The 15,994-nt window shown below is 40.2% G+C and overlaps 1 protein-coding gene across 1 annotated transcript in view; it reads right to left on the reverse strand.

Annotated features, from left to right (window-relative positions):
• thoc2 (THO complex 2) overlaps nucleotides 1-15,262 on the reverse strand; it is a 92,978-nt gene extending 77,716 nt beyond the window's left edge. The window contains 6 exon segments of the mRNA XM_016254987.1: nucleotides 901-1,022; nucleotides 1,630-1,684; nucleotides 1,984-2,051; nucleotides 6,046-6,137; nucleotides 12,451-12,605; nucleotides 15,155-15,262. Coding sequence (XP_016110473.1) covers nucleotides 901-1,022; nucleotides 1,630-1,684; nucleotides 1,984-2,051; nucleotides 6,046-6,137; nucleotides 12,451-12,605; nucleotides 15,155-15,219 — 557 coding nt within the window. The 5' untranslated portion in view covers nucleotides 15,220-15,262.
• Between the last annotated feature and the right edge of the window lie 732 nt (nucleotides 15,263-15,994).

Raw genomic sequence — 15,994 nt, forward strand, 5'->3', positions numbered from 1 at the left:
TTTCAAATCCACTGGTCACAATTAAAAGCCGAACTCAGAAATAGCTTGTATCCATCAGGCAGGCAATAATATAAAGTAACAATAAATGTTAAATAAATCAAAGTAATAGAGAAGCGGCCAAATCAGTCAGCAGTACACCGGGATTTTTCTTTACTGACTGCGGGGCTGCAGGCTGTGCACACGTCAATGCCGTTTACAGTTGGGTCTAGTCGGGTTTTTGAAAATAAATGGCGTTTCATCGGGTCGGGTATTTCTTCAAAAAAATTTTTTTATAAATAAATATTTATTTATGCACGTCGAAGTGATTCAGGTCGGGTACAGAGTTTAGGACCGGAGAAGACCTCTAATTTTCAGTGCTTCATGGGAGTGGGAGAAGCTAAAGTGTCACTTTGGTGTGATTTTCTTCATTCGATTCCCAGATTGGAGATTTCTTTGCAGAATTGTGGGTAATGGAGTTTTTCCACCAGGAATTCCACTATTAAACATTTAAAAACTATTGAAATAATGCTGGCAAATGGCTTCAACAAAAGCAGGTACCATGGATTGATTACGTGGCACTCTATAGTCTACATGGCCTTCTTTCTAAAGCTAGTAAGCTTCCCATCTAGACATGAAGTAATATTGTCTAAGCAGACACCTCAATAGATTGAGAGGACTGAGGTTGCAATATTGTCTAGGTAGGTTGCACAAGGTTTTTAAACTATGATTCCTAAAAATACAACCTTGATAGGAAGCACATCGAGTTTTCAGACTGTGATGCCCTTACTGATTGTACAGGCAAGCCACACACTAGTTTAAGAATGAATGCTGTCTAGTTAGGCAACAATTTAGTTTTTAAGACATGCATTTACACGAAAGATACAATCAATCAATCCTATTTTAGGTGGAAATGTGACTTACAATAGTTTGGTCTTGATTTTGACAATCTTCTGGTTGAACTGCTGAGCCTGTTTGATCAGTCCCAGAGACTCCAGCGTTTCAGGATCTAATCTCTCCTTCAGCATACCATCAGGAACACAGATCTGAAAACGACAGACAACAATGCCTTTAATTAGACACTCTTCACCAACACTGCTGTATAAGACCAGTAGAATAATATCTCTGCATCCATCAGCGTAGCACTGCCCACATCCAACCTCAATGGCATTCAGCTACACTTACATAAGACACTAATAACACTGCATAACAAGCCCGTATTTGCATACTAATCAGCCGTACAGTGGTTTAAATGAAAAGAAGAGAGCAGACGCACTGCAGGTCTTGATGAGTCACCCCGACTGCCATTACAAATGCGTCGTGTTCTGCCACAACAAACATGTGAAACATTGAGGCCTAGCTCAAATACCCACAGCCGCTGTGAATGCGTTTGGTTTCATTCCAGCACAGTGCTGGAGGTTCGGTCAGGGGAGGAGAATTTTTCACTAGAGGACAGAATTTGGGCCACTCAATCCTCTAATGCAGCTAATCTTCAGAGTCAGGGGATCGGCCACCCACTTACGTATGCATGCAAAAGAAAGCATATCGTCAACCGCAGTGTGTGCCGTAGTCCTCTAGAGATGGGCGACGCATCTCAAAGCGCATTACTGCCACACAGTGGTCATGAAGACAATCCCACGCTGCTCTACTCACCAAACAGGCTCCAACCAGCTGGGTAAAATGATATGTTTTGTGTAGGTTTCAAGAGCTGTAGCATCTCCATGTAACATTAAATTAACATTTGAATCAATCACACTGAGCCTGACAAACGAACAGCAGGGAATTTGATGGGAGCTTCATTAGAATAAGTTCAGCAGCTGAATTATGCAAACATCTGTCAGAACAGTGATCTATGTGGACACACGACTGCAGTTTAATAAACATGTTCACTCATGCAAGTAACAAAACTGTCTTTTCATACAAAAGCATCCTGGCTCTTTCTTCACCAGGACAAATGAGATGGCACTGTCTGGCACACTCCTTTCACCAGCATTAGCATGTATAAACATACGGCGGGACTTACCTAATATACAGAAAACATCAGCTAAAATAGAAGGCATATCGTCCCGCAGCTCCTGAAAGACAAACGCAATTGCTTTCGTTTCAACGGCACATTGTACAAATATTTACAGCATTTCAATTTCACAGGATTTCAACGTCTCTCTTTTTCCCGGTGGAGATTCCAGTTCACTGGAGGACGGTGGACAGCACACTAGATGTAGGCTAGCAGAATTAGCAGATCTATCACCGGTACACTTCAGCTGTGTTTAGAAGGCTAGTTTCATCTGGCTGGATGAGATGTCACAAAGCAATCTGTGGAGGGATTCTATGTCCACGCTCCACAGATCAAACGTCGCTACTGCTGTGAAAGAACGCGTGTAACGTCTGATTCAAAAAGTTTAAAGAAAACCTAATTGAGATGCACACGGGACAGCAAACTTCGTAACTCAGCAGGACAGAGTTTGTGAGGGTGCTGAGATGGAACAGTCCTAGCAGAACTTCACAAGGTGTTTGCACCGTAACATGCTATTTACTTCAGGCGCTAGGCCAGGGGTGTCCAAACTTTTCCTAAAGGGGGCCAGATTTGACGATGTGGAAACACTGGGGGGCCGGATGCTTCTACCTATCAAGCATATGCTCCCGAAATTTAATCTGTGCGACCTCAAAATATATTTGGGAGCATTTGTGCGAGTGCATATAATTGTTGTCGTGCGACCTGTTTGCATTTCTCTAAAAAAACATTCAGAGTATGTGCCTTCTGAGTGTTGATACGGTGACCTGTCTGCCGTTCTATGAAACGTTAGGCTACATAACCAATTAAACGTTGTCTTTACATTCTTAACTTTAATGCAGATTTTAGATTGGTTAATATTAGCTGTCAATCACCCAGTCACTGCTTTCCGCTAACTACCGCGAGAAAAAGAAAGCTGAAGAAGAGAGAAAATGAAAAGAACACTGACAGATTTCTTTTGTGAACCACCTAAAGTTACAAATAATGGTGCTGGTGATAGCGATCATGTGGTGAATGTTGATCCACCAGCCGAATAGTAGGTGTACAGTTTTCAGAGAGTGGTTGAAAGACTTTGACTGGCTCCGCTATAAAAATGCACTGTGCTCTATGCACTGCATTCACTGTAAAGCCTGTGGGACAGAGTTTGCAGGTAACAGCATTCGCCACCAAATCTACACATTTTGTAATTGTTGTTTTACGATGTGCGGTTTGACATTATCGACTATATTGCAAAATCCAAACAAAACACACATACAGAGAGTGCACGCATACATGACTGGAAGTCTATTAGGTTAGATTAGTGCGCGTGCGCATTTAGAGTGCGTTCTTTCACGGCATGATTCAGTCTAATAGAATGCATCACAAAATTCAAGGCATTCAAAGCCACTCACGTAAGTTTAGATTAAAAAGCAAAAAAACGAAAGCAGTCGTCCTCTAGAAAATGTGTTTCCTGTGACCACTTGCGATCGTTGAAACCCTGCCCTCCTACTTCCTTACACTCAACATCACTTTTAGTGGGACCAATGTTTAAACTTTAGTTGGGAGTTTGTTCTGATCAGCATGACGAAACATCACTAATAAAAAGCTGTGTCTAGGTCAAGGCCGTTGTAGTCGGAGGATTTCTGATATGCAGCAAAGTGTCATTTTTCCCTGTAACCAGAAAAATCTTGTTTGTCTACAAAGAATGGTTGAAATTTGAGTAATGTTCTCTTTTGTGTCCAACTGTGAAGCAATAGTTCACCCAAAAACCAGACATCTGTCATGTATTTCACAATGTCGCTCCAAACCCTTATGACTTCATGGATCTTATGTGAAACATACAGTAATGCATTTTAAAGATTGCTAGTTCTTACAATAAATGGGGGAGACGTTCAAGCTTCAAAAGGTTGCATGAGCCCAGAATATGCAGCATTAAAGTAGCCCATGTATCTCAAAAGCTAAAATGTTTCTGAAGTCACATGATAGCTTTGAATAAGGAACATACTGAAATTTGAATTGATAATATTTCACACTAATCGGCTGTTAACAGCTGCTTCCAGATCATTGAAAAGAATCAGATCTGTTCGATTTGTGAACAAATCATTCACCATTGTTCTGTGAACTTAAACCGATTCATTCCCCACACAGAGCTATCATACGACTTAGAGCATAAGTCATATGGACTACATCAGGGCTTTTCCTTGTGAAATATTTACTTGAAATACCCCAGGAGATTTTAAGTTAATATTTAAATAACTTAACAACAGATTTATATGTTTACGTACAATAAAACTACACTGAAATATCATATTGCTACTAGAGGCCGACCGACATTTTTGGGGCCGATACCGATATTAGGGGGTAAAAAAAAAGACCGATATCGATATATCGGCTGATATTATGTCTAAGCTATATAACAGTACAGTATAGTCAAAACTTTTGACTGGTACTGTATATAGAATACAGTATATACATAAATGGAATACATATACATAAACACATTTTTTGCAACGATAACTCAAATGTGGTGATCAAACACTTGTGTCACTATATGACAAATAGGCCTATGTAATGGAAGCAGGGTATTTAACAATTTAACAAACTATTATTCAAAATGAGTCTGACATCAGTGCACTTAACAGTAAACTTCAAATATAGGTGCGGGTGGGTGGCGGGTGGATCATTTATTTGAAGTAGCAGACTCGGGTGAAGTTTGAGCTCATCCGCGCATCTCTACACTGACCTGAGTCGCCAGTAGCAAACAATGGAGCACGCTCTGCTGGACAAACTAAGTAAGTACACCACTTAGAAGCATTTCATCTGCGTTATATTTAAAAAATAAATAAATAAACAAATTCATATCGGCGGCATATTCGCCAATACGATATATCTGTGACAGGCTCATATAGGCTGATAATTCAAACACTTGTGTCACTATATGACAAATAGGCCTATGTAATGGAAGCAGGGTATTTAACAATTTAACAAACTATTATTCAAAATGAGTCTGACATCAGTGCACTTAACAGTAAACTTCAAATATAGGTGCGGGTGGGTGGCGGGTGGATCATTTATTTGAAGTAGCAGACTCGGGTGAAGTTTGAGCTCATCCGCGCATCTCTACACTGACCTGAGTCGCCAGTAGCAAACAATGGAGCACGCTCTGCTGGACAAACTAAGTAAGTACACCACTTAGAAGCATTTCATCTGCGTTATATTTAAAAAATAAATAAATAAACAAATTCATATCGGCGGCATATTCGCCAATACGATATATCTGTGACAGGCTCATATAGGCTGATAATTTTGGCAAAACGATATATCGGTCGAGCTCTAATTGCTACTGCTGAGACACAAAGATCAAATACTCAGCCGCGAGTGAAAAGAGTTACTTTTAAGGGTGTTGATACGTGGGTTCATTCATTATGTCTATCAAACATTCAAACCATCAAGCTGTTAACATGGCAAATCCTTAAGTTTTATTTTGGTGGGATATTGGTCAAATGCTGGCAATTGTGCAAATGTAGATGTTTGCGTGTATAAAATGAACCTAGCATACATAGCATTCCCAAATGTGTGTTAAAATGATTTTACAAGATGTCGTTTTTGAGAAGCAGCGTAACTGCAAACCATCTGCTCTGAAAACACGATATTAAAAGCTGCGTGTAAATTAAGACAGTGCTGCTCTTCACTCCGAGACACGCAGTGCAACAGACCATTTACTTCTTTATTTAAATCACAGCCTTTGATTTGATAATTGCAACTTGAGGACATATCGTTATTTAGATTAATTGTGCAGTTCCACTTGTTTATTTTAATGTTACTTCGATTTAACTATCTTTTCATTGACTAATGTTCCCACGAAAAACAGCTAGGGGTTTGCGAAACCCTTGACTAGCTCAATAATACTTTGTCCTTTTGGAGCTTGAGAATCCTTATCCACATTCACTTCATTGCACTGAAAAGTGGCCAGAGTATGTTCACAATTTTGTTAATCACACAGGATTAATATGACATGATGGTAAGTAAATGATGACAGTGTTCATTGTTGAATGTTATGAGACAAGATCAGCACTCACCATTACATCAGCCAGGAGACTGGCAGCCACATCCACCTTCAGATTGCCCTGGATAACATGCCAGCAGAGCTCATACAGGGCTGTCTGCAGATCTACAAGACAAAACACACACACACAGAGCAGACTCAAAAACAGCTTTCAGTTTCTACAGTCATGCTGATAACACCTGCACAATATTAAATGGAGCTTATCGCCACAACCCTGTCAAGAAAAACACTAGGGCTAACCAAACAGGATGACCCATGAGCAGTGTGAGTGTGTTTTGGTCAGGTGACAGAACGGTCCCTTTCTCTTTGGGGCCAGTGCTTGCATTCTTTTGTTTGTTATTCATATGCTTGTGTATGTTGTAAACTTTGTTGTTGTGAATTCAGTTGATTAAAGTGCCCCTATTATGGGTAATGAAAGGTTCATATTTTGGTTTTGGGAGTCCTTAACAACATGTTGACATGCATGCAAGGTCAAAAAACACTTTCATTGTCTCATAATATGCATTTATTTTTACCTTATTTGCTCAACGACTCCCAAACGATTCGCTCAACGATTCATTTTTCCAAACCCCTCCTTTGCGTGACCTAATCTGCGGTGATTGGTCTCATTTCATTATGTCTGTAATGCCTGATAAAGCAGCGTTTGTGAGCGCAGTGCTGCTTTGTATACAGCGTTACCGGGGAAACCGCTATTTTTACTGCTCCAAAAGTGGCACCTAGTGGCAAAGAATGAATTTGCATTTTCATTCAGACCAACGCAAAAAGACCAACAAGTGGGCGGGCAATATGCTAATGTTTCATGTTGACGTCAACATGAAACGGCTTGGGATTCTTTTTAAAAACGACTTGTTTCAATGATTCAGAGCAGACTCTTTGTTTTGAGAGACAATAACTTTATACACAGTGCACTTTCAGATTTAAAACTTTGCAGGATGTTTTCATTCACTTAGAGCTATGTTACACACTGCATGAAAGGTAATTTTCAAAAATCCATAATAGGGACACTTTAAAACTGTCACCAAGGTTATCTAGATGGTTGCAATAGGTTGTGTTAAAATTGCAACAATGACTCGTCATATGAGTAGCATCAGTTAGAATCGATAATGAGAAATCAATGAGACTTTCATTAACATTTCCCAGTGACTGTTTATGAAGTTTATAGTTGTCATAGCAGGGCTCCAGACTGCGTGACTACTGTATTTGAGACCAAAAATATTAATTTCCAAATGATATTTTTGCTGAGATTGTCACTGGTGACTACATAAATTTGCATGTTGTGACTTGTACATGTGGTTTTCCTTGCGCTCACAACTTTTGTTATGGTGACGTAATAAACTGAAACGATGTGCATCAAAGTTTTAGTTGAAAAAAGACAAACAGTCCGTCCTCATCTCTGCTGAACACCAGCGTTGACTGCACATCAGTTGTGGCAGCATGAGAGAGATCGAAAATGATGGAGACGTGTGAAGAAAAAGTGCACAGCTTGAACAAACTACAACCGGTAAAGATGTCATCTGTGTGGATATTAGCAATATCGTAACAATTCTCGTTTATAATCAATACTAACATGGCTTGTTAACAAGATCGTATGCTGCGTATATTGAAGGTTAAAATGTACTGATTTGTTAAAATTACACTTAATGACGTTTTTAAAATAAAGTTACAATTACATAATATTTCTACTTCAATTGTTTTTTTAATATAAACAATGGTGGCTGTAATAACTTGATGGATTTATTCAAACAAATTAAACATTGAACAGTAAAAATTATAATGTTATATGGTGCATATATTTAGCAAAATGCCCCTCTCTACAGTTTATTTTCTAACTAATGAGTTCATGGTCACCGAATATGTTTTTCTGAGGTAAATGTGACATTACGTGACATTGTACAAGCCGTTATCGACGTCTTTTGCGCGACTGAAACACTGATTACATGAGACAGGATACAGATTGTAAAGTTGTACTCTTTCTTTTAACTTACCTTCAGATGTTTAGTCATGTTTATTTTGTGCTGAAACTGGTATTAATGTGGAGGAGATGATCAGTTCATGTGCACCTTGCTACAGCAATCTGTCACTACACATTAAACAGCGCTAAAACGGCATTTATTGTTTGAATATTGCAATACAATGGACAGAATTTGAAATCTGAGACTGTGTTTCATATTAAAAGTACTAAAGCACAATGCTTATTGTGATTTATTGGATGGGAAGTGTCCTTCAACGTTCCGTCCATTAACCGAAAACAGGCTACACTACTCGATTCTTGGGATTTAAGAATCGCTATCGTTCCGTAAAAATGAGAATAGATTAATATCGAAATATCTGTATTTTTTACCCAGCCCTACGGAGCACGATGCAAAAAAGCACATAATTCAGTGGGAAATGAACAAAGTTTATTCTGTATAAAGAACACGCGAGAAAAAATCTGTTCTCAGAGACCAATGATAACAAGAACTCAGCATCCCCTCTCTTCTTCAGTGTTTGTTTACACTTGTTTTGTAACAGCGCCACCACTCTCGCCCTTTTGTGCAACAGCAGCTGCTCCGGGAACATGATTTAAGCTCGAATCGGATTGGATGGCCCATTTCATCATGGAGCGATGGGGGGAAACAAATCGACACAGGGCGGAAAAAAACTCTTTGTCACACACAGAGAATAATCGTGCATGGTGTGAATAGACCCATAGGGATCTATTGTTTTGATTCAAAAGCATCATCGCGCCAAATTTTTGCGTTCAATGTGGAAAGGCTTTTACTGAAATGTCTCATGTAATTGCTCATTCAGTGTTTCAAACTGCGGAAAATGTGTAAAGCAATGTGTAAAAACAATGTCACGTAACAATCATTTACCTCAGAATAATCATTTGGCATCCATAAGCTCATTAGTCAGCTAGAAAAAAAATAACTATAAAGAGGAGCATCTTGCTAAATATATGCGCTATATTGCATATTCATATTTGTACTTAACCTGATGTCTACAAGATAAGAAAATGCAAGGAGCTAAAATTCAACATCTCCTATATAACTGCATGTTACTAATGAAGAAAAACAAGTGTGCAGGTCATATGACAGCATTTATTGGATGCATTGAGGAGGAGCCCAAACTACACTCAATGGCCAAGTCATGCTGACATAGTTACAGTCTGTGATATTGGCACAGATTCTGTGTACTAAATTATTTGTGACTGTGCACCGTTCTTAAGTAGACAAAGATGTTTAGTTCCCACTTTAAGTGAACCTTAGTCCCCAGGACATCTAACAAGATGGATTAAGATCCTAATTCTGTAAAAGGAGGGGAGACAACTCATTACTAACGTAACTGTGGTTCTATGACTAAGTGATAGACTGCAAGAGGCAGTGCTGAAAGCAGTGGAAAATCCCTCATGCTAGCACTTGACTGAGAACAGAATAACAAAGTTGTCACCTTGTGGCTCTCATGACGTATCTTGAGCTATAAATAACCCCCAACCGGTCTCTTCCACTTCGTTATGTTTGTAACTAGCATTCTATTTCCTTTCGCTCCAGACTAGAGCCCAACCGATATGGATTTTTTGGGGCCCGATGCCGATACTGATATTTGGTAGTAAAAAAAGACAGATGCCGATATATCGGCCGATATTTTTTATGTGTAGGCTATATTGTAGTACAGTATAGTCAAAAGTTTGGACACTTCCCTTTCGTGTCCAAACTTTTGACTGGTACTGTATATGGAATACAGTATATAGCCTACATACCACATTTGAGTTATAATTGCAAAAAATGTTTGATTAAACAATTATAATGATGTGACAAACATAGGCCTATGTAGTGGAGGCAGGGTATTTAACAATTTAACAATAAACTTTATTATTCAAAATGAGTCTGACCATCAGTGCACTTAACAGTAAACTTCACTTATTATAAATAACTTTAACACAAATAGAACAAAATATAACTTCAATTAAGAAATTAAACAAAGGTAACCATGTGGGGCAAGCAAGCTACTGCCAAACCAACAGGGGCAGGTTTATGCAGGAAGCACAGCTTTTCCAAATGTAAACATCTAAACGGAGTAAATAATAATAAAAAAATTGTGTATTTTCGGGTATTTCAAATGAACATGCAGAACAATCTTATATAGACAGGTGTGTGGCTTTCCTAATCAAGTCCAATCAGTATAATCAAACACAGCTGGACTCAAATGAAGGTGTAGAACCATCTCAAGGATGATCAGAAGAAATGGACAGCACCTGAGTTAAATATATGAGTGTCACAGCAAAGGGTCCGAATACTTAGGACCATGTGATATTTCAGTTTTCTGTGTTTTTCTGTCAGTGTGGGGTGCTGTGTGTACATTAATGAGAAAAAAAATTAACTTAAATGATTTTAGCAAATGGCTGCAATATAACACTGTGTCACCCAGTGTGCCAGTCTCTGTCTGGAAAGCGCAGCACCCCCACACACACATCGTCTTACGCCAAGCTGCGGTCTTAATGTAAGCCCATAAAGATCTAACTGGACATGGCTGCAATCGTATGTCAGTTTGATCTGCAGGCAGTACAGCCAACACAATAGGCTGATTCATAAAATGTGGAGATAAAACCTGCCTGATTGGGCCACAATGAGACACTACTGAATCCATTTCTCCAGCGCAAACAGGGAGCACTCACGGATAAAGCATGGAGTGCACTCACACGCTTAATATCAGACTCTGATATTGGCTCAAATGGGGTCTGACACAAGGAATCGAGAACAATATTCAAATCCCACGTCGGACTCCGCACACCACGTAAAGGAAACAAAGGCAGCAATTAACCTGTCAGACCCAAGCGAAGTACTACTAAACTCAGATTGTTGAGCTGCTAACGCCTCCAAATACACCTTTAATGTGGAAGTTGGACGACCAAGTTCCAAAAGATGCTGCAAAAAATCTAAAATGCGTCCCACTGAACAGTGTAATGGATCAAGACTGCGGCCAGAACACCAGTTACAAATCACTTCCCCCTTACAAGCGTACAACTTTCGTGTGGACACAGCACGAGCATTCAAAACAGTACTCTGGCCCTCAGAGGCCACACACACACAGAAACCCGCCATCCTTTTTGGTTACCAGAAAATAAATGGAAAAGTATCCCCCGGGGTTAACTTGAGGGTCTACTAACTCTATGGCACCCTTGTGCAGCAACACCTGAATTTCATGCGCAAGTGCCTCTGCCTGGCATGGATAATGAATTGTCTCACACCAGTATGAACAGGGTGTCGACAGCGAAACTGTATACGGTACCTTCTTGAAAGGGTAGTCAACAGCCACTGATTTGACGTTATCAATCTCAGCGCTCCAGGTGACTTTTCGTTAAACAGCCCACTGTCGACATCTGGGGACACTTTTCAGTAGAGGTGTGGGGGGCGTCGCTGAGGACCTGGGTGTCGAGCGTAAGACTGAGCGTAAGACGCAGTTGAGACCCAACACGCCTAGGTGGAGGAGCTTGTGGGGTCCGATGCTGGAAATGCTGAGGAGGTCTATATGCAGATCTTGCACCAACATTGAGATAACGGACACCAGAGGCTGGTGGAGGTGGTCTTGATCCTAAAGCTGTCCCCACACAATAGGAACGCGTTTCAGAGACCGACACACGCCGAGGTCCAAGGTTTCCTATGCAGCTGATTCAAAGATTTGACCAGGAATTAGTCATTTGTCGCGAAAAAGCCAACCAATCCTGCCTTAGAGCTTGCACGAGAGTGGCTAAAGCGGTGCCACAGTGACTGGCAATAACAGCCATGGCTTGTAAAGAGAGTTCAGTTAGTTCCGTCTCTAATGGATCAGATGAGGCTTCACTCAGAGAGGAATGTAAAGCTACAAGCATGTGCGCCAAGGAATTGAAAAAACGGCCAAGGCTTGCTGTAGAATTGTACGTGCGGGGCAGTAGCTCATCAGTGCGTCTGCACTCGACGTTGGGACAGCGCACATTTACACGAAGTGCCTCATCGGGAGACTGCCTTTGATGAGTTTTTTAATGCTGACACCAATACAGATAGTGGAGTCTTGGCACTGAGGCATGGTAAAGGATGTGCTCTGTGCACGAAGTAAAAAAAAACATTTTCAGAACTCACTGTTGCCTGAGGGGGAACAAGATTGATTCGGGCAAGCACCGCTTTTGATGTTCCTTCCAGTGATGCAACAACTGAAGATGACCCACCTGACTTCTCAAACATAGTCTCACTGCCAAGCTACACAAAATTGCGTTCAAAATAGCCAATGAATCGCCTGCCATTTTAAACGCGATTTTGTGTAGCTTGTCAGTGAACTACGGCTCTGTGTAGTAAATGCCACTCCATATGAACGCACGTGCTGGAGATTTACTACTAATCACAGGAGCGGCTTTACTGATGAGATACGCATGATAATCGCATTCGATTTTTTTGCACAGCCCTACCTGACAGATGCGATCGACGCACAGCGGGTGGCATTATGGCACATTCCGGGCACGAGTCAGGCATTGCCTCTTTAAGATGATCCACACAAGAGAAGCGTGACACTGACAGGAAATGACGAAACCGCTTGCAGATATAAGAACTCTTCAGCAGCAAGCTGCACAAAATATTGTCACATCTGAGTCAACCAATGCTTAGTAAAGCAAGAACGATCTAGAGATTGAGATGACATGTTAGGGGGTTATTATTAGAGGTCGACCGATGTATCGGTTTTGCCGATTAATCGGCACCGATAGTTGATTGCTGGAACTATCGGTTATCGGCAAAAATCCATGCCGATAGTTTTCCGGGTTGCGTCCATTGCTGGAGCGGCTGAGAAGGGTCTGCTGTCATTATACAGTGCGAGAGCAGCCTCTAGTGGTTGAAATCACTGACAGCACGTGCTATTTGTTTAGACACGTGATGCTGCACGCTGAACAGAGCGGGAAACTTCAGACGCGGATTTAAATGCAGCCGACAGAAAATCCTGCCGTGCCACAGAGCGCGATTCTCATAGTTTTCCATTAAATTACATTATATTAGTCCCGAATCGTTGTTAATGTACATAATGAATTGTGTATTGTGCATTTTCAGCAAAACATTTGTCTTTCTGTGGCTCTAATAAAGTCTGTGTGCTTCATTTATAGAGCTATAATATAGGTCACGCGTTCTCTTTCCGTTTGCTCCGTTTTATAAACACTGAACTTCAAACTCATCTATGCCAAATTGTTCATTCTTGAAGTAAACTTGTGTCCATCAGGGTTTCACTCTCCGCCAAGCGATCTGTGCTGTTTTTCAGTTCATCTGAATGGATGTGCAACGCACAACTTACTGCAAACTCTAGTGTGAAGCGCACGCCTCGCCGTCGCTTTGTTTCACACACACGCAGCGAGAGAGAGAGGGAGAGAGAAAATTGACGCGCTACCTATGCGCGCTACATGTAAACGATATTCTTTGTTGTATTTTGCTGTCATATTAACAGAGTTCCTTTGGAATTCTTGCGCTTTTAAGAACTGCCACTTTCTCCGGTAGTGGGCGGAGCTAATGCACAAATGGCAATCTCATTGGCTGGCGCTCACCTATTATCGTCCCTGTTTTGATTTCAGCAAATCAGTTCGAGTGAACGCACACAACCTGATTAATATTCATGAATCCAGTAGCTCATTAATCCTTGGTGCGTTTTATATTGTTCTTATTAGTAGAATTCGTATCATTATCTAATCAGTATTTTTGCTAGTTTTTCCCCAATTTAAATTTGTTTTTACAGAAACACTGAATGACCAAAAAAAGCACCAGCACCAGTCCGAAGTTCAGTTAAAATGACTAATATGCATTCATACATGGTTATCAAGTTTTAATTGTAATTACTAAAGTTCTATCATTAAATAATATTGATTATCATATTATAATGCTTGACTGACTGATGTTAAGAGTGTACTTTAAGATATTTATAAAACTGTGCCATTTTACAAACACACATATATATACATATATATATACACATATATATAAGTCTGGCGAGTAAACAAAACATTTTTTATTATGCATTTATTTGATCCAAAGTACAGCAAAAACAGTAAAATTTTGAAATATTTTTACTATTTAAAATTGCTTTCTGAGACAAATAAGTGAACAGCTAGAAAGAGAATTTCAGTTATTAATAAACACATACGAGTCATCTGCACTGAATATAAAAGAGAAAGAGGTATAATAATTTTAGGGCATAAGAGATCAACTTTATGTTATGTTATGGTATATTGACCCCATTTACGGCTTACTAGACATTTAAAGCTTGCTTCCATCACAGCTGCAGTCTTTTATCCAGCACCACAATCCCCGCTGAGTGACTTTAACACACTCCATCTACAGTTATTGACAAGTAAGCAAACCCCTCACTGGATTTTAAGAATGCTGAACATAGTTTTTAATCAAGACGCCCAACATTGCTGTCTAGACAAGAAAAGCATTAGTTTAGGATGCATTGGCATCTCACTACATCACAAGTGCACCATTCTCACAAAGCGTCTCGACACTATGATCACTACAATGCAACCCAAGTAGGCAGCTAGCTAGGTGTCAACAGTTAGACAGCAGCAAGTGCTGCTGTGCTGCTCATAAATGCCGCCTAGATAGATCAGATCACTATGTTTCGAGACACAACCAAAATCTCACAACAATCTCAACCGGGGCGCTTATAAAAGTGAGCTTGAACTCATTAGCACAGCTATCATCAGCTTACACTACACACACACTCTCCTAACATCCCATAACATGGACTTCAGGTCTGCTCAGGGTGTATGAGATCATGATTACTAGCATGTAACACACACTGATAAGAATGCACATGCTAATGCTAACCCAGCTAACTGCTAGCACACTGACGCTACATTAATGGAAATTACCCAAGTGCCCGATAAACTGCCTTACATATCCACGCACAGAAGCGAAAGGCTGCATATCCTTTATTTGGTTAGTGGTATGCTCAGACCTAGGTTTATTGGTTATCTGGTTGAACTTTAAGTCATGAGTCTTGAACGCGCACTCGCTGTGGACATTCACGATGAGAAGATGATTTCGACAATCACCCGCGAAGATACCGCCCAAATAAAACGCATGTCACTTTATTTCCATCCCCAGTTCCCATCGGACTGCTCAACTCTTACTCACAACTCATTTTTGCCGGATTTGTCCCAGTTTTTTATCCAGTCAGACGGGAGGATCAGCGCCGCCATCTTCCTCCGCACGCACTCGCTCGCTCACAGCAGCGGCAGTTTAGCGCGCAGATGCGGCGGCCTCTTCTTCTTCTTTGATGTTTAACGGCGGTTGGCATCCAACTTCAATGGTGCATTACCGCCACCTACTGTACTGGAGTGTGGAGCGGAGCTAGACAGAGATCTATTATATCCATACTGAAGGGAGACTTTCCTTCTCCTTCTTCCCCTTTTATAATAATAATAAATTCCAATGCTGTAACCTATATCATATTTGCTACACCAGCTTCCTTTAGGAAGCTAAATAAATGTGAACTAATGTCATTTGATGTTTTTCCTAGTAATAATAATAACGAGATGTTATGTCATTTTAACGACATCTGTTCTCGTAATAACGAGATGTTTTCTCGTTAAAACGACATCTTTTCTTGTTAAAACGACATCTTTTCTTGTTAAACGACATATTTTCTCGTTAAAACTACATCTTTTTTCGTTAAAATGACATATTATGTCATAAAAACGACATGTTTTCCGTTATCATAGATAGGCTATATAGTACATTATGTGAGCGAGCTAGGTGACTGTCCGCATTTTAACGAGAAAATATGGCGTTTTAACGAGAAAACATCTCATTATTACGAGAAAATATGGCGTTTTAACGAGAAAATATGGCGTTTTAATGAGAAAAGATGGCTTTTAACGAGAAAAGATGGCATTTTAACGAGAAAAGATGGCAGTTTAACGAGAAAATATGGTGTTTTAATGAGAAAATATGGCGTTTTAACAAGAAAATATG

Source organism: Sinocyclocheilus grahami, unplaced genomic scaffold (genome assembly GCF_001515645.1).
Source record: "Sinocyclocheilus grahami isolate Dianchi unplaced genomic scaffold, SAMN03320097.WGS_v1.1 scaffold1300.1, whole genome shotgun sequence".
NCBI classification, from domain to species: domain Eukaryota; kingdom Metazoa; phylum Chordata; class Actinopteri; order Cypriniformes; family Cyprinidae; genus Sinocyclocheilus; species Sinocyclocheilus grahami.